This window comes from Typha angustifolia, chromosome 7 (assembly GCF_048772165.1).
Source record: "Typha angustifolia cultivar Huaian chromosome 7, ASM4877216v1, whole genome shotgun sequence".
Classification (NCBI taxonomy): domain Eukaryota; kingdom Viridiplantae; phylum Streptophyta; class Magnoliopsida; order Poales; family Typhaceae; genus Typha; species Typha angustifolia.
This window is the reverse complement of record NC_133245.1, coordinates 2,563,681-2,581,202: the sequence shown is the minus strand read 5'-3', so window position 1 is coordinate 2,581,202 and position 17,522 is coordinate 2,563,681. Positions and strand designations below refer to the sequence as shown.

Below are 17,522 nucleotides of genomic sequence, written 5' to 3'. Positions count from 1 at the left end.
ATCATGTCAGAATTGTATTCTTTCTCAATGTATATATAATACGCCTGCCTTGCTTCTCTGCATAAATGACCCGTCCAAATTATATTTTGGTCCATCATTGCTTCTATAAGAAATTATTAAGATCTCAGTGACAAGGCTATCGAATATGACTTCTATCGCATAAAGCTAGGAATTGTTTACTTTACTAAAACTATATTCAGAGTAATTAACATTGAATTATCCTGTTAATATTTACTAGTTTCTCTTTTAATTGAATGAATTGAGCTTGAAGACAAAATAGTGGACAAGTTTTGACGACAAATTAGACTTCCATATCTTGACAGAAGCTCGACATTTTTTATCCATCCTTCAGGCTATATGCTATAGCCTCTCATATACTACTAAAAGAGGTTGAAAAGACGGAGGCATTTTTGAAAAGAAAATGCCATCCAACAATATATATTCTAGGGAAAGCGGAAACCTTGTTCTACCACCACCAAAATTCACGATTTCTACTCTTTTGTAACAAGAATTTGCACCGAAATCAGAATTAAATTTAAGGATCTCATGTTTTTAGTCGACGTTCTGGATACATCCCCCTATAGTTACCTACACCCTTATTGATTTACTTAATATGCTTGGGACTCGCACAATTACTCTTCCCTTTACAAATAGCACACTTTCTTAATTGCACTCTGATGACCATTGAGTAAAGTAATTCCCTCACGGAGGCAAAGTAATAAGAATATCCGTCATAGCACTTTGATTCTTGTTTACACTTTGTCATCATGGAACCACCATCTTGTCTCCTTTGGCGACCTACCATTCCTACAGTTCTTTACATATCGGTCATTGTCGGCAGGACGTTGCTGCAACCAAAAGAAGCCTGGGGTCAATTTGAGATCAGAGTAGATTGGCAAGTGAAGCTGTTAAGTAGAGTTACAGAACCTTTGCAGTCGAGCTCGACAACATAGATAAGATACTGATACAGACAGAACTCACAGTCATAGCTGGTGACCAGGAGTCATACAATATATCTGCAAGGGAAAGCAAGCAAGAGTGAGATTTCTTACTATTATATGCCATCAGTTCTAATTTCCCAAAACTCAGACATCACTTAGACAGCTTTTAGTAATTATTGAAATCAACTTGAAGAATTGTTGCAAAACCAAAAAAAAAAGATGCCATTTACTTATGAGCACCATCCGATTGCATTCATCCTAGAAGACAAGTAGAGGTTCAAAGACAGGAAAACTAACATACTGCATTCACCGACCTTTAACAGTCAAGAGAAATCCTTTCCCTCCAACAGCCTACAAGGAAAGCCTTTTTTTTATATACTCTTATTAATTTGCTATATCTAAAAGAGCTGCAAGTTGCATTGATCTCCGTAGTTCAAGATTTTCTTGTCAAAAATTCTTCCTGCAAAAGATCCGGTGAGTTTTACAATTTTTACTTGCATGTGCTCTCATTTGATTTTTGAGTTGTTACATTCCAATCAAAGAGTTCTACATACCAAACCAAAGAAAAACCCAATTTCAAATGATTGCACAAGCTTGATCCAGCACTTGAGGTTTGAATTGAATTTATATAGTGTTTTAAAATAATGAAGATAATTTAATCTTTATAGAGTGTTTTAATAAATATTTTTACTAGGAGAGGATCCAATTAAAATGATGATGCAAAAGCCAAAATATATAATGATAAAGCTACGGACAGCGAAGATCAAATTCTTGCATCAAATTTGGCAGCATAAAAGTGCAAACTTTGGGTGACAAATATGCAAATGTATGGCAAACTCATGATTTTTCCACTACTCATTTTACATGCAGTAGAAATGTATAATATCTATGTTCTCATTTGATAAGTTTATCAATCTGATATTCACCAGGTTTAATACAGATTGATGAATAGCTACAATAAAAGAGGAAAAGTAACTAACGGAAAAAAAAAATACCGTATTGTTAAACACCCAACTTTAATACAATAACTAACAAAAAGGAAGAAAAATAAAAGAAAACGATGGTATACACATAAATTTAAATTAATTATTATATATATGTATCTATCTATATATACATTAATAGCTTAATGGGCACACCAATATCATGTTCAATTTCTCAATGAACAAACCTATATTATTTAATGAGAGGAAATATAGGATCGTTTAGTTCAGACAGTGATGTGAGTGTTTGAGTCATTTGAGATATTTTATTCAGCTTTGCACTTTCAAAACTCATTGTGCATTGTTGAGAAATAATTTGCATTATAAAATTTCACATGAAGTATCAGCAACCTCAGATAAGAGACACAAAACGAGGTTAAACAAAATGTGGCACTATTTTGACATTTGAAGATTTGAAGATTTCCTATCACGAGTTGCCAGGAAATTTTAGCAGTATAATGTAAGAAAAACCAGGGAACAGAAAGAATTCAAATTCAAATGACTGGCAGCATTGAATAAGATCAGAAGAAAGACATAACATCAATTAATATCCCTCAATAGCATGCACAAGGAAACAACAAAAGAAAAAGAAAAGAGAAGTATCAAGAATATTTAAAAAGAACTCTGAACTACCAAGAAGTATATGCCAGCAGGTTTAGGTGCTTAGCAAGAGAAATATTCTTTTCATAACAAGGAGAGCTACCTAAACAAATGTGTCCGTTGCTGTATATGTGAGGATGAAGCGGCGCCGGATGAAGAAAAATAACCTGAATCAAAGCCCATCTCTCCAATCTCATCCCAGAAACTCAAAAGTCGGAACTTTTAAACACTAATCTAATCCCATCACCTGCGGCGCTTCCATCGGGTATTGCTCCGGAAAATCCACCTGAAGCTGGTAAGTCTCGCTCGAATACAGCGTCCCAGGCGCGCCGGCCACTTCGATAACCCACCTTAATATCGAATACCCAACTCAGGATAAACCAAAGAACAGAAATTTTCGGCATAAAAAGCAAGAATAAGGCCAAAAAAGAAAGCTTAACCTTTGGAGGTTATCGGTGACCTTATGCTTGAATCCAGCCGGGGGGTTGACCTGCCATTCCACCAGCTCCTTCTGCAATCTGTTGCACGCGATTTTGCTCAGAGCCTGCGACATACCTAACGGAGTTAGGAAATTATGGTGGTTTAGGAAGAGGGGCACGACGAGAATTAAAAGTGGAACAAAAATTGGAATAGGGAATCTGGGACTGGGAATAGTGTCGGAGCAAAGATCGGGAAGAGATTGGAAGGGAAGGAGAAGAGAAGACCTTTCGAGACGCACCGGAAGAGCTGGTCATAGCTCGGCGGAGGAGAAAGAGAGGAGACGCCGGAGGAAGAGAGAGGGGAAAGAGTAGACGAACGCCTTTTGCTTCTTTTTTGATCTTTTTATTGTTAAGCTTTGGCCTTCGTCGGGTGGAGTTGGAGTGAGGATTTTTTTCTGGGCACAATTGTTGGGGTGTAAAATAAACGAGCGGCTCGAGCTCGGCTGAAACTCGGGCTCAGCTCGGCTCTGCCTGAGCTGAGCCGAGTGATTCACAAACCCTAATCCCAATTCCTAAATTTGCCGTTCACGCTCTCCGAGTCCTCCGATCCATTTTTCTTTTAAGCCATCGGCCTGCTTCCTCTTGCTCCTCCTCGAGGCCGCTGCCTCGTCCTCCTCCACCGTCGGCAAGCCTCCTCCTCCTCCACCGTCGACAAGCCTCATCCTCCTCCATAGACCGTCCTCCTCGTCCTCGTCCTCCTCCTCCGTCGTCCTCCTCCTCCTCCGGCAAACCTCATCCTCCGTCGGCAAGAGGTTTTTTTAAGCATTAATTAATATTATTGTTTACATCTTAATGTGCTCACTGATTTGTCAATTTATTGTAGCTAATCATTTATTTATATCATTATGTAAATTCATGTGAGAGGGTAGGATTGACAGATAGCTAATACTCTTTTACATCTTAATGTGCTCACTGATGTGTCAATTAATTGTAGCTAAGCATTTGCTCTGATTGGAGATTTGGTGGAATATTTGTTATTGATTAACAGAAGTCATGATCATGTTGTTTGGTTGTGAAAGGCAGCTAGTGATAAGTGGTTTAATGTCACAGATATTTTCATTAGATATTACTAAAATATCTTATGTAATGCGCTAGTGAACACATGAAATATATGATCTATAGCAAGCCATCTGGCACACTAATTTTTATGAATTTTTTTAGATATTTCAAAAAATAGTTAAGCTTTTCATTAGGAGCATATGACTATAATTTATTTGCTTGGTAAATGTCTTTTTCTTTATTGTTGCATGTGAAGACTTGTGTTTCAAATGGCAAGTTACTAATTTTTTATTTGGTCTAATCTGGGATAACTTGGTCTTCTAATTATTTGTATAAAATTAAATATTACAAGAATTTAAGTAGTACTTATGTTTTTGTTTTTATTTTTTTGTATGTAGATGTAAGAGTCGGTAACTAAAAATCATTTTCAATCATCTGGTGCTGTTAATGAAAATGTACTTATTGAAATTGATATTAATGAAAAAGAGGGTAATGAAACTAATAAAAAATGAGAAAGTATTAGTCAAAAGAAAGGGAGAAGAAGAACTTCATATGTGTGGTTGTATGTCAAGTGGATTAAGATAGGAAGAAAATAATAAAAAAAAGTAGAAAGTATTGGTGTAATACTTGCCCTTTAGTATTTATTATTCCTAACCAAGATACCACCTCACACATAAAAAGGCATTTGTAATTTGCATTGATTTGTTAGGCAATGGCCAAATAAAATAAAAAAAAATTTGCTTTTGCATCTGATGCAAACGTATGCCTCTAACCTCTACTCCAGTGACAGTGGAGACTTTGATATGCGGAGCGAATTGAATTCGAGAATCATCAAAAAACAAATCAACTCCTATTATAAGGTATGTGTATTATACTTCTCATAATATTTTTCTTTTTTTTATTTTACACTTTTATAAACTATTGCTTACTATATTTTTATAATCTTATTTATTCAGGTTTCTATGATGGAAAATGTGTTTGTGAAGATTCTTGATGTAGTTTGATATTCAGGTATCTTTTCAATTATTTTCTCTTAGGCATAACAGCTACTATTAGAAGAGTTTAGAGGCTTACATTTGCATCATATCAACTTTGTCCTACTGCTTTTTCTAGATGTAGAGATTGTTGAGCTCCATCTTTAATATGAACATTTTTTTCTAGTCATTATATCTTGTTTGAAAGCTTTCCTCTTGTTTGTTGATTCCAAAAAAAATTTAAACTCTGCTTGACCCTCTAATCCTTAGCACCACTAATTAATTCATCACTTTTATCAAGATGAGATACATCATCCATTCCATTTGTTGCATTTGATGCATCCTCAAGTTCATAAAAATAAACAATAGTATACAACACTTTGTGAATCTTTGAATGTTTATTTGGGCTTTTGAAAATTAATATATTTTTGGAAGACAAAAGTTAACAAACTTTATTTTGTATCGGGGATCCAATATTGCTTTCACTATCAACAACATATCACGTTCTCCCTAATACTTATCAATTTTTTTTCTCATTTTTATAGTCATATTCTTCAAAAAGTAGAATGCACTTTTAGATTATTTATTTAAAGCTTCTTTCACTTTTCATAAATCAATTAAAAATAGATTTGCAATAGGATTTGAACTCTCCGAGATAACTTGAGTAACATCATAAAATTTCTTAAGAAATTCACAAACTTTTGTAGCTTCAAACCAAAGTTTTGAAGATAGTCATTTGTAATTTGCATCTCTTGTTGCTTTAACATAACACATGCGGAGTTTCAATGAATGGTAACATCCAAAGCTAAACCCTTAGAAGTAAAAATAGAGACTTGTCTTATAATTTCACCAAACTTAGACAGACATGAATGACTCTCTTTTAAGTAAGTTACATTGTAAATGCACCTTCAATAACATTTTGAATAACATAAATTATATTTTGAATAATTAAATTTTAAAATGTGAGCACACATCTAACATAAAAAATAAACTCTTTGAAGCACAACTTCATTTTAACTTGAAATTTATTCATAATAGCCTTAGCAACAACATCATTGAAGGAGGTATTGTGAAAGGTGATAACTTTTACTAAGAGGGACATGGCCTAATCTTATGACAACCACCTTCTCAGATTCTGACCAGCATATGATCTAATTTTGCAACTATAGATGTGAATCCTATCTGTTAAAAAGGAAGGGAAAAGAAATGAAAGAAATTTGTTACTAGTGGATACATACACTATATAAAAAATATCATAGCGTTTATTGCAAATATACCTAACTGGGAGGCCATGTGCAAAAATCAAAGGTGTAGGGGGTAAAATGCAAAAAAAAATGATGAACAAACAATTTGACTTCCTGTGTTCCGATTCGACTCAGAAACCAGACCAATTTGACTCATTTTCTCCCCATCTTCACTCGCTATTAAAGCTTTTCTTTTATTTATTTCCTTCACCACCCTAATGTCTTCGTCTATTCCATTTCTTGCGCATATGTCCTAGAACGATTAATCTGGTATATTCTTCGTCCATTCAACTCTTAAATATTCACTTTATGTCCATGGTTTTTGGTTAACTTGCAATTTTCTCTTTGTTGTTTGGTTAGTGGGGAAGGGGCCGAAATGAGCCAACCTTCTGTGATTCTCGCGACGGCGGGTTATGATCACACTATCAGATTCTGGGAGGCAAGGAGTGGGCGCTGTTACCGCACTATTCAATACCCAGACTCGGTGGGATTTTGTAAAATTTCTTTAGGGATTTATCTTATTTGATTTATGTAGTTCTTTTATATATTCTGAATCTAATGTCTGTGCTGGTTTATAAAGTTATAATTTTATTGCTGGATTAACAATATTAACTTGAAGAAGGCATGATTTGGTTCTGGCTTGCTCGTGATTGTGCTTGACCACAGTACTTTCTGTAATAAATTCAATATTTCGATACAACTGATAAAGGCTCTTTCTTTGATCTAGTAGTAGAAGAGTTAGAGGCTTACAGTTGCATTATATCAGCTTTGTCCTACTGCTGTTTCTAGATGTAGAGATTGCTGAGCTTATCTTTTATATGAACAGTTCTTCTAGATATATAGTTTGAAAGCTTTGCTCGAGTTCGTTATATTCTTAACATTCTAAAATTTATTTGATGACTCATGTTTGCAGCAAGTTAATCGCCTTGAGATAACCCCTGACAAACGCTACTTAGCTGCAGCTGGGAATCCTCAAATCCGCCTTTTTGATGTCAACTCCAACAGTCCGCAACCAGTATATCTCCATGTTTCCAGATGGTATTTATCTTCCAATGTCTCCTCTTATAGGTTCTGATTTTCTGCTTGGATGTGCAAAATGCCAGGTCGTAAGCTATGATTCACACACCAATAATGTGATGGCGGTGGGATTTCAATGTGATGGCAATTGGATGTATTCAGGTTCAGAAGATGGAACTGTAAAAATCTGGGATTTAAGGTATCTCTAGAAGCTTATCTTGGTCGTTCATTTAATCTTAAGTAATAAATAATGCCATGGATATGTCGAGTAGTTGACTTGCTTAATTATCTTGAAATTTGGTGATTGCATTTGTTCTCATCTTGATGTATATAGGACTGCAACTTGCCAACGTGAATATGAAAGTCGTGCAGCTGTCAACACAGTTGTCCTACATCCAAATCAGGTTTGGCTCTCAGGTTCTTGCATATTTAATTTTGATTTTGAATATAATGCTATCTGCTATCGGAAGTTTCCTCTCTGGAGTAAGTTTTTTATATGGGCTTGAAGAAGGATATTGCATGTATTATCTCACTGGTTGGCGATGTTATAGTCAAATGCTATAACACCCATAACTCCTCTACAGAAAAAGGATGTAGAGAACTGGAGATTGTTGGTGTATATCTATCTAGCTACTTAGTTAAATTTTAAGTTGCCTTTTCATTGTTATGATATCCTTCACATGTGATTTTTTCGTAAAGTGTCTTGATTGCATGGTAGTCATATTTAGCTTTTTCCTTAGATGGAGAAAATAATGTGCAACCTATATGTTGATCAATATCTTATTTTCCAATCTAAGCAAACTTAATATCGTCACAACAGCATGCATACTCTTTGGCCCATAGTTCGAAAGCAATTTTCTTCCTGAACAATGGATGTGACAATTGAATCATGATTATGATAACACTGTTACCTCATCATAGCAGATATTATGTGCTGTTAACATTCATGATTTCATTCACAAAGTAGTTGGTATGCTGGAATACCGCAACCTTGATTCTATTTATCCATGTATAATATAAGAGATTCTATTGCGCATGTACTTGTTTTAAAATATACTTGAAACTTGAATGGTTGAATTTGAGAAATACTTTTAGTCAAGTGCACATGAACAAGCTAATTGCCATTTATTTCATTATATAACAGCTAAGGTGGTATAAATGGTAGCCACAATGTTACTAACAGCTACTATGGTTCAAATGGTCATTATGCAGATCTTGATTGCAATATTGGTAGTCCCATGGTTTGAAGTTTTGATTTTGATTTTGGTTTTGATTCCATTAAAAATGGAACTTTTCTGCCAATTTTAGTCAATTTCGGTTTTAGTTTCAGTGTGTCAGTTTTGGAGTTCTTTTAATAGATAGTCCACTTTTATCTTATTTTTCAATGCATTACACAAGATCTATAGCAAGCAAGCGATGAAGTAGATATTGGGTTAGGGACAAGTTGGATTCATCCCAAATCTAGCTCACAGAATCTAAAACATACTTTCAAAAAATGAAAAAAAATATATATATATTTTTTGGGTTATTTTGCTGGAAGTTTTGGACAAGATAGGATCAAAACATGTAACATTTCTAGGAAATGTCTCAGTTTCACATGAATTTTCTGACCATAGATAGTTCTTTTTGGAACTGCTGACTGCTCTTTTTTGGCTCAGCTACATGTTTTCCAATCTTGCGTTCTTTATTACAATCTTCCCCATGTTTGCAGAAGGAATTAATATCTGGGGATCAAAATGGAAATATACGAGTATGGGATTTAGCTGCGAATTCATGCAGCTGTGAGCTGGTGAGGACATGTAAATTATCATAAGATGGCCGAAGTTGCTCCATGTTCTCTTTTATATTTTGGTTCACATGATCCTTTGCTTGGGTGAAGGTACCGGAGGTTGATACTGCTGTAAGGTCTCTGACAGTAATGTGGGATGGCAGCATGGTGGTTGCTGCAAATAATCGTGGGACATGTTATGTGTGGCGCCTGCTAAAGGGAACACAGGTAAATCAGTTCATCTTTCGTGTAGTAAGCCTGTTTCCAGCAAGATTCTCAAGCTGACAGACTATTTGCTTTTAGACAATGACCTACTTTGAGCCACTTCACAAATTACAAGCACATGATGGCTTCATACTAAAATGTCTTCTTTCACCTGAATTTTGTGACCCTCAAAGGTTTGCTCTCTTATACTTTACTGTCAGTTGCTATCACAAACCTCTTACTCGTTGTGGATGCAAAGTAAAAAGATTCTGTCATAATATCATGAAACTTAGATGGAGCTAGTCTCCAACTTCTCTGAAAGTTCAAACAGTAAACTATGGAGTGATTTATTTTGTACCAGACAAGTACCAACCTACACTTCGTCTTATATAGTTTATCTCTAAAACATTTCTAGGTATCTTGCAACTGCCTCATCTGATCACACCGTTAAGATATGGAATGTTGATGGTTTTACACTGGAACGAACTTTAGTAGGTAAGTTAAAGTTGCTCACATATTCAGATGTCACGCTAATTTCTTCGGTAATCAATTGTCTAATATGTACACCTCACAACTACTAAGCAGGACATCAGCGATGGGTTTGGGACTGTGTGTTCTCTGTGGATGGTGCTTATTTAATAACAGGTATAAGATACTGCATTCAGAAATCTCTTTCTCCCCCTCTTTCTGTTGGTCTTCAGTGTAGGAAATGCATACTAACGGTTGCGATAATGTGCAGCTTCTTCTGATACTACTGCAAGACTTTGGACAATGTCCACAGGGGAGGCCATCAGAGTATATCAAGGACATCACAAAGCAACCACTTGCTGTGCTCTACATGACGGTGCTGAATCACCTCCATCCTAAACTAATGATCAGCAACATTGCAGACGGACTACACCTTTTATTGATTCTTTAGTTGCTTCAAATATCTTCTCTAAGATATTGATTAGGTTGCTCGATTGATTGCTTTGGTCTCAACAGACTTGATAGCTGTCAGTGTGGTCAGCTATATTTCTGTAAATAACCATATTATGGTAGGACTTGTGTGAGTTTTGGAGTGAAACTTTTCGTGGGTTTAAGGTGTTATTAGTCGATGGCAGCAAAATAGCATTTAGTATCATTTGGTGTGCTTTGCTAACTGAACTTGGCTCATCTTTTTCAGAAAAGATTAAAGAACAGGGATATTGTGGATAACCACTTGATTCCAAAGCAGTAAAGACACTAAGCCGGGTTGAACTAGGTCTTACATGCCTATTAATTTGGGAATATAAACCAGATAAAAATGGGAAAGAATTCTGTATGATTAGGGCCCTATTTTAACAAAAGATATCCCTCTTCAGTTCATAAATTTGTTCGTAGACACTTCTTCAGAAGTTGCTACATCAGAACAGTTAATCAAACTGTCCATAGAGATAGCATTCCCTGCCATCTTTTGTACAACAAAATTTGCAAACATATGGGGGGCCAAAAGATTTGCGATCCAAATTTCTAAAGTGATAACACTTCCTCAGGAAATATCAACCATGCATATCATAGCCCCCAACAGAACTCATGTCCAAATTCAACACCAGATGATATATATCCAACAGATAAGTCAACTGCAGAAATTCCACTGTCGATCTACGGTCACCTGGCAATTGTAGTTCTGATATGGAAATCAGGGTAGCAAGGTATTTTGCTCATCACAGAGAGGATAATCCAAAGCAATAGTTTATTTCAAGCTAGAAACATTTGTCCCTAAAACAAAAGGGTGATTAGGGTGATATCTGTGGGAACAGTTATTTCACCATGCAAGTCTTAGAGTTCAGGATCCTAGCTGCAAGCAGACACTACCTACATGTATCACCTTTTATTTTGTCAGCCACTAGAGTTTTACTTGGACAAGTGCAGCTCGATCTTCTTTTGCAGGTCATCTTTAATGGCACCGACGATCTTGTCCACAATGCTCCCTTCCTTCAGGAAAATGAAGGTTGGCATTGCTTCAACTGCCCAATCTTTGGCAACAGACTGCCAATAGATAAAACTTGTCAGAAAGGCAGCACAATCCGGTAATCTACAGGAAATATGGTTGTTTTTTTTAAGGATGGAACCTACCTTGAGCTCATCAACATCAACCTTCAGAAACATAACACCGGCGAACTTCTTAGCCAGATCAGCAAAAAAGGGTGCAATCATACGACAAGGTCCGCACCATGAAGCAGTAAAATCAACCACCACCTGCACAAGTGAGCAATATCTCAATTCAACAATCATATGAAAGACATTATATTACCAGAAAAAATTATCATGAAAGTCAAAGCTCAGACTTTCTCTACAAAAAGCTGCTCACAAGCATATTTGAATTATACCAAATAAGCAGGGCAACTAAAGATGTCTAAGTCTTATCCAAGGTTTTACTTCTTTTTATTTCTTTTTTCCGTCAAACCTCTACAAAGCACCCAAAGTTGCATGGTTTGTCCGAGCAGTATCAATGCGAAAGTAATAGGAACATGGAAAGGTTCTCGCAGCAAAGAAGAAATATTCAGTGATGGTTGAATGCCATGTCTATTCACAGTTTTTTGTTACAATAATACACCATTTTTTCAGGTAAATGAGAAATGCATAAGAGCTCCCACATTCCTAGTTCTACACAATCAAAACACAACTGATAACAATTAAAAAAGAATCTAAACTTCATGTAAGCTAGACGTTAATCTTAGTTAGATTCTTTCCAAAATAATAGATGAAGTCAACACATTAATCTTGTGATTCTTGTCAACAAAGATACCTTTTTCAATACCGTTGACACATGAGAATGAACCTATATTGCATGGTTTGTGGCGTGTAGAGACTACAGCGATTGTAGAAAGACAAACATTGAATCAGATTTAGTCAATACTTTAAAGATGGTTCCAGCTCAATACCAATAGATATACCTCCAATTATGCAAGACTAACCAACTCATGTTTGCGTTGGTTTAGGTCTTGCATCAAAACGTGATTACTAAATAAATTTCAGAATGTTAAAGGGCAGAACAACAAAACTGCCTTTAATTCCTCCCAAATTACGACACAAAAACTACACAAACAAACAACGGCGAGCAATATTACAACACATTCATCACCCCCATTGATATAACGAAGCGAAATCCACATATTTCGCGGCATAAAGAAGAGGGAAAAGATTGCTCACCAGTTTCTTGGATTCGTTGGCCTGTTCGAGTTGGCGATTCCATTCCTCCACGGTGTGGCACGCGATCACGGTTCCCTCTTCCGCCATTTCTCTATCTCCCTCTCTCTGTTGGTGGGATCACAACGAAGGAAATCAAACTTAGGGTTCGAATTCTCGATGGCTTCTTCACCGACTTAAGGTGCCACTAAATATAGGCGGTTCGGTTCTTGCGCGACTTGAAATTACAGAATTGCCCACCTTCGTTATTCCGTTTTGTTCTTTTTGCCTTTGAATAAATAAAGGGGGATAAATTTTATTCCCCTTTATTTACGTTATAACATATCCGAGTTTTAGCATTTTAATAACATAAAATAAAAACCAATATTATCGACTTTTATAGTTTGAACCCTCTATCTTATCGATTTCTTTTTTCACTTATATATATATATATATATTTAATTGTTATCGTCATAAAATTTAAAAATTAGGTACACATACTTTTAACATCTCTTTCTAAATTTTTATATGCTAAGATGAGGTGAATTAATATTAAGCTACGGTGTTGTTAGTATTGATATTTACATAGCATTCTGGCACTTCTAACTAGGAAATCTAAGACAAAAAGGGCCTTTTATTATTATATGGTTGATAAAGCTTGGAAATGATCTTTCATGTTTGGTGAATGCTGAATGATATTGTTACATCACAAGTATGATCAGCATATATCCATGACATCATAGGTGTTTATGAAATGGAAAACAACAGCATTCATATCAAGCCCACCTACCATGGACTTTATTATGGTATGGTCCCTTTGGGCCTGACATCTTTGTACATCATCCAAGTCTTCATCTACCACATAATAGATAAAATTACTGTAAATTAACTAATTTTGAGACAATTAGTTATTTAATAAAAAAAAAGAAGAGAAATCTTCTAATTTTTTAATAAGCAACTAGCTGCACTTGTTAGGAGAAAAAATTATAGACCATCTTAATTTTAATGAACCCTTTCATGTACAAACTAGAAGCACTTGTAATACATCACAAGCTATATCCATGGCCTATGTAAAAATTCTATGCAAAAAGAAAAAAAAGAAAAGAAATTAATCACTGCCACTGCTATATATATATATATATATATATATATATATATATAAATGTCTCTTTCTCTCTTGACTCATGAGGAGAACGGGGAGGATGAAATAGAGGAGATTGATTGGAAAATCCCTTGACCAGTTCCCAGTATAAACTTAGGATCAAACTCGGACTTGAGTCTAAGGAACCTCTCCCATTTGGGTCCAAAATGGCGAGCCCAATCGGATTGGGTCCTATAATGCGGCAGGTACTGCTTGACCTCAATCCCTGACTCGTCGCAGAAGTCAAGTATCTGCTGGTTTTGCTTGCTGAGGTACTCCAGACTCTGAGTTGACTCGCTCGAGTCCGGCAAGGCTGACCTCAACAACGCCACTAAGTAGAACACCTCCTCGTCTGGTGTAACCACTGAGCTCCTCTCATCCCACCTATAAAGATTTGAATCAAAATTTAAAACAGATAATAATTTGAATCAAAGTTTTGATTGCATGGAATTAATTATTCTATGTTACGTGACCTTTCTTGAGTGATGTAAATTGATATATAGTTAAGAGATCTCAAGTACGTAATATAGAGCACAATCATGAGCATTGGATGGAGTGAAAGCTATAACTTTGACATTATAAAAAGGGTGGTGGATTAACATGAAAGAGACAAGGACCAACCAAAGGGATTAAATTTTAATGTGGGTCTATATCGAAGAATGGAAGCTAGCAAATTAATTTAGCAACAAGAAACACGATACCAATAAAAACCCAAATTGTCAAACGATTGGTCGGCCATGAAACTCCATTACTATATTATGTTGCCCACTTAGTGGTCAAGAGTTAAAATGAAATAATCATCATCAATACTGGTCGGCAAGCAAGTGTGTCTGTGTGCATGCATGTATGACTTAAATATCAATGACGGTGTATACTTAATAGTACTCGGGAAAATTACATTTTACACCGTACGAAATTTTCTTAATGGTGGCAAAGAAACACTCTCAGAAACAGAGTAAGGGAAAAAGAAAAGGAGTTAAAAGACCTTTACGAATTGTTAACTAGCAATAACAAAACCACAGAAATGAGGGTGTAAAGCGTAATATTCCCAACACACACACACACACACACAAAGAGAGAGAGAGAAGCTCGTGGACTGGTTGGTCTTTGTTAAGTGAACAAACTAAACATTCATGTGGAATATGCTGTGAGTGTGTTAATAGAAAGAGAAGAGGAGAAGAGAAGGTTGCATGCATGCATGTATGTGTATATATGTACGCAAATTAAAGAAAGGCACGCGGAGGGTGGGGAATAGTACTTGTGCTTGTTCATTGGATAGATGAGGATGGGCCCACTCGTCTTGTTCCCGAGGATGCCGGCGAAGACGCCGCGGTCGAAGTCGGCGATCCGAGAGGCCGGGACGAAGAGGTTGAGCCACGGATGCGCCACCTCCCACAACCCCTTCGCCCGGAGCTTCAACTCGGCCTTGTGGACTCGGTCGAGGAAATCCACGTAGGGGAGGTCAGTTGTGAACACTGACGTCGGTATGAACTCTAACTCCTTTAATAATGCCTCCACTTCCTGCTCACAGAGTGGCGCAAAAAGATCTTAATATATAACTTAATTATATATCCTACTACTATCTCTTTTTTTTTATTATTGATAAAAATAATGATGGCCGAAGGAATAAGATCTAGTGATAAGATCTCCTCCATGTTCTCCATGTGGGTGTTCGATCCTAGCTAATCATTGGCTGGCCAGTTTAGGTTGGCTAAGGATACATGGGATGCTTCCTTAATTAATAATTAATATAATATAATTAAGGAGGATGAGGTAGCTAGCCGACCTGATCAATAGATCCAGCGGTGGATTCGTCGTAATTTCTAGTCATCTCCAAGCAGTAAAATATCCCGCCATTGTTGTTGTTATTGTTGTTGTTGTTGTTATCTCCGAGCGAGCTTATCTTGACCGGATTCCGAGGCGAGAAGAAAGAAGACCTCCAGTTGTTGATGAGACCCTCGTCGACGATGACGAATCCTTCCACGTAGTCAAATCTTTGGCTCTGGTGGGCGGCGCCGTGGAGGGAGATGAGATGCTCTTGGTCTTTGGTAAATGCTGTGAAATTGGAGTAGAGCACTCGTATCCATCTCACCTAATTAGATTAGATTAAATTAATTTTTTTTTAAAAAGGATTAAGAAGAAGCTAGTAGGTGTGCTTCAAGAGAATTAATCCCCCATGGAGGGAGTAGGTTTACTTCCCAGCTCTCTCCAAAGAAGGTGGGATTAAAAGTACTAGTGGCCCCTTTTGTAGCTAGCCATCAAAGTAGACAGAGTCTAGTAATAATAAAGACTATATAGGAAATTAATTACCCTTTGTGGGGCAGGTTCTAATGCAATTCTTGCTCTTGTTATGATCCCAAACTGTCCCAAACCACCAAGGACTCCAAAGAACAGCTCAGGGTTCTCCTTCTCGGAGCAAGTTACCATGTCCCCCTTCCCTAAAACAAAACATCAGCATATATTATCGCTAGCTCGTTTGAACTCAGGACATTCTGCGATCTGATATATATAGATATATACCATGCATGTGAGAGATAGGATGAGGACATGATTAACGTACCGGTGACGACGTCAAGCTCGTAGACATTGCTAATCTGAGGGCCGTGGTGGAAAGCTTGGCCGCTGATTCCGGCGTTGGAGAGAGTTCCGCCCACCGTCAGGTAGAGGTAGTCCGTCCACGACTTGGGCGCGAGGCCGCCATTGCTCAAAGTCCAGTTTAGCACGTCGATCCAGAGATCGCCGCCCCACACGTCGACGTAGTAGCCGCCTAGGGAGGGCGAGAAGACTGGGATACCCCTCGCGGCCCGCGAGGCCACGCCGTGGTGCATGTCGACGACCACCCCTCCGGGGGCGCGGGCCTGGCCATTGATGGAGTGGCCGTGGCCGCGCGCCGAGACCGGGAACGCGCGCGCCGAGGCGTGGGACGCGCGGAGCACGGCTGACACGTCGGCCGCCGAGGACGGCCGCACCACCGCCGCAGGTGGCGCGGCGCGGGAGAGGCCGCCGAAGTCCCAAGAGGCGGAGTCCAAGTCGGACTGGTCGGTGCTGAGCTGGCCCCCCGGGTTGAGTCGGAGGAGGGCTGTGGGGTCCACCGTCAATCCGACGGTGGAGATCAGGCGGTAGATGACGAAGAGGAGGAGGATCATGTTTTGAGCCATAGAGTAGGAGTGGGTGACGCTAACGTCCGCCGGGTGGTGTGAAGTAGAGGAGGAGAAGGATAAGGGTAGTGAGGGAGGGAGGGAGGGATGGGTTAGAAAAGGGGAGAGGGGGAGGGGTTTATATAAGAAGGAGAAAAAAAAAAGAAAAAAAAAGGTTAAGGGGAGGAACAAAATCTTGGGGGCCCCCAATGCGTAGGGACTCGCGGGGATTGCTAACGTAAGCCGAGATCGCGCTTTTTAAAGAGGCAATCGCCAACCCACGCAACAACATGCAAAGATTCGTCTGCAGCTGCCACAGCAGAGTAGAGAGGAGAGGAGAAGGGAGGAGAAGAGGAGAGGAGAAGGGAGGACCGAGGAGAGAGGAGCAGCACAAAAAATTAAAAAGAGAAATATATATATATTTTTTTCATTTTTACCACCCGGCATTTGTAAATTTTCCGATTCACACCCTGAGCTTTCACCTCCACTGTTTTGCTGCTAACCAGACTGAAGAAGAATTCGTCTCCAACGTGAGGTGTTAACTGCAAATTAAGTTCCCTCGAGGAAACATAAATAAATAACAATGACTTGATCGGTTGAGCTAGCGTCCTTACTTCTTGGTTGACACGTCGCAGGATATGATCGCCCGAGGGGGGAGTGAGAAGAGGAAGGTGGGGCCCTGTGTAGACCCAATCTAGATACTGGGGATCTCTTTGTGGGACCAAGTGGAAAACTGGATCTCAACTCATTTTTGCCATGCATTTGGGCTTAGGGTGGTAATTAATACACAGCTGTTCTGTGTCTGTGATAGAGATCTAGAGGAGAGAGGGAAAAAAAAAAGGACTCAGATGAACATTTAATATATCAAATATAGAACGGAGATGC

The 17,522-nt window shown here is 38.0% G+C and overlaps 4 protein-coding genes across 6 annotated transcripts; 1 reads left to right on the top strand and 3 right to left on the bottom strand.

Annotated features, from left to right (window-relative positions):
- Nucleotides 1-531: 531 nt before the first annotated feature.
- On the bottom strand, nt 532-3,406 carry LOC140763418 (probable ubiquitin-conjugating enzyme E2 16). 3 transcript variants are annotated; one of them, XM_073101607.1, is made up of 6 exons: nt 3,229-3,406; nt 2,965-3,068; nt 2,772-2,874; nt 2,628-2,691; nt 928-1,016; nt 532-848 (listed from the first exon to the last, which is right to left on the bottom strand). In XM_073101607.1, exons 1-6 carry the CDS (start codon nt 3,256-3,258, stop codon nt 753-755), a joined length of 486 nt encoding a protein of 161 aa, XP_072957708.1. In that variant the 5' UTR covers nt 3,259-3,406; the 3' UTR covers nt 532-752. The 3 variants fall into 3 exon arrangements, with proteins under 3 accessions (XP_072957708.1, XP_072957709.1, XP_072957710.1); XM_073101608.1 differs by having other exon boundaries at nt 2,965-3,079; nt 3,243-3,406; XM_073101609.1 differs by having other exon boundaries at nt 2,965-3,079; nt 3,229-3,368.
- Nucleotides 3,407-3,545: 139 nt separating this feature from the next.
- LOC140763417 (target of rapamycin complex subunit LST8) lies at nt 3,546-10,350 on the top strand. The gene is made up of 13 exons (XM_073101606.1): nt 3,546-3,755; nt 4,787-4,862; nt 4,959-5,013; nt 6,581-6,704; nt 7,134-7,235; nt 7,324-7,436; nt 7,572-7,641; nt 8,949-9,026; nt 9,117-9,233; nt 9,309-9,403; nt 9,625-9,704; nt 9,795-9,854; nt 9,949-10,350. Exons 4-13 carry the CDS (start codon nt 6,597-6,599, stop codon nt 10,074-10,076), a joined length of 951 nt encoding a protein of 316 aa, XP_072957707.1. The 5' UTR covers nt 3,546-3,755; nt 4,787-4,862; nt 4,959-5,013; nt 6,581-6,596; the 3' UTR covers nt 10,077-10,350.
- A 483-nt stretch (nt 10,351-10,833) lies between these two features.
- Nucleotides 10,834-12,547, bottom strand: LOC140763419 (thioredoxin H1-like). The gene is made up of 3 exons (XM_073101611.1): nt 12,384-12,547; nt 11,307-11,429; nt 10,834-11,219 (listed from the first exon to the last, which is right to left on the bottom strand). The coding sequence occupies exons 1-3, from the start codon at nt 12,468-12,470 to the stop codon at nt 11,085-11,087; spliced, it is 345 nt and encodes a 114-aa protein (XP_072957712.1). The 5' UTR covers nt 12,471-12,547; the 3' UTR covers nt 10,834-11,084.
- An 807-nt stretch (nt 12,548-13,354) lies between these two features.
- On the bottom strand, nt 13,355-16,757 carry LOC140764065 (cytokinin dehydrogenase 5). The gene is made up of 5 exons (XM_073102523.1): nt 16,061-16,757; nt 15,811-15,938; nt 15,287-15,592; nt 14,759-15,021; nt 13,355-13,884 (listed from the first exon to the last, which is right to left on the bottom strand). Exons 1-5 carry the CDS (start codon nt 16,656-16,658, stop codon nt 13,542-13,544), a joined length of 1,638 nt encoding a protein of 545 aa, XP_072958624.1. The 5' UTR covers nt 16,659-16,757; the 3' UTR covers nt 13,355-13,541.
- Nucleotides 16,758-17,522: the final 765 nt, after the last annotated feature.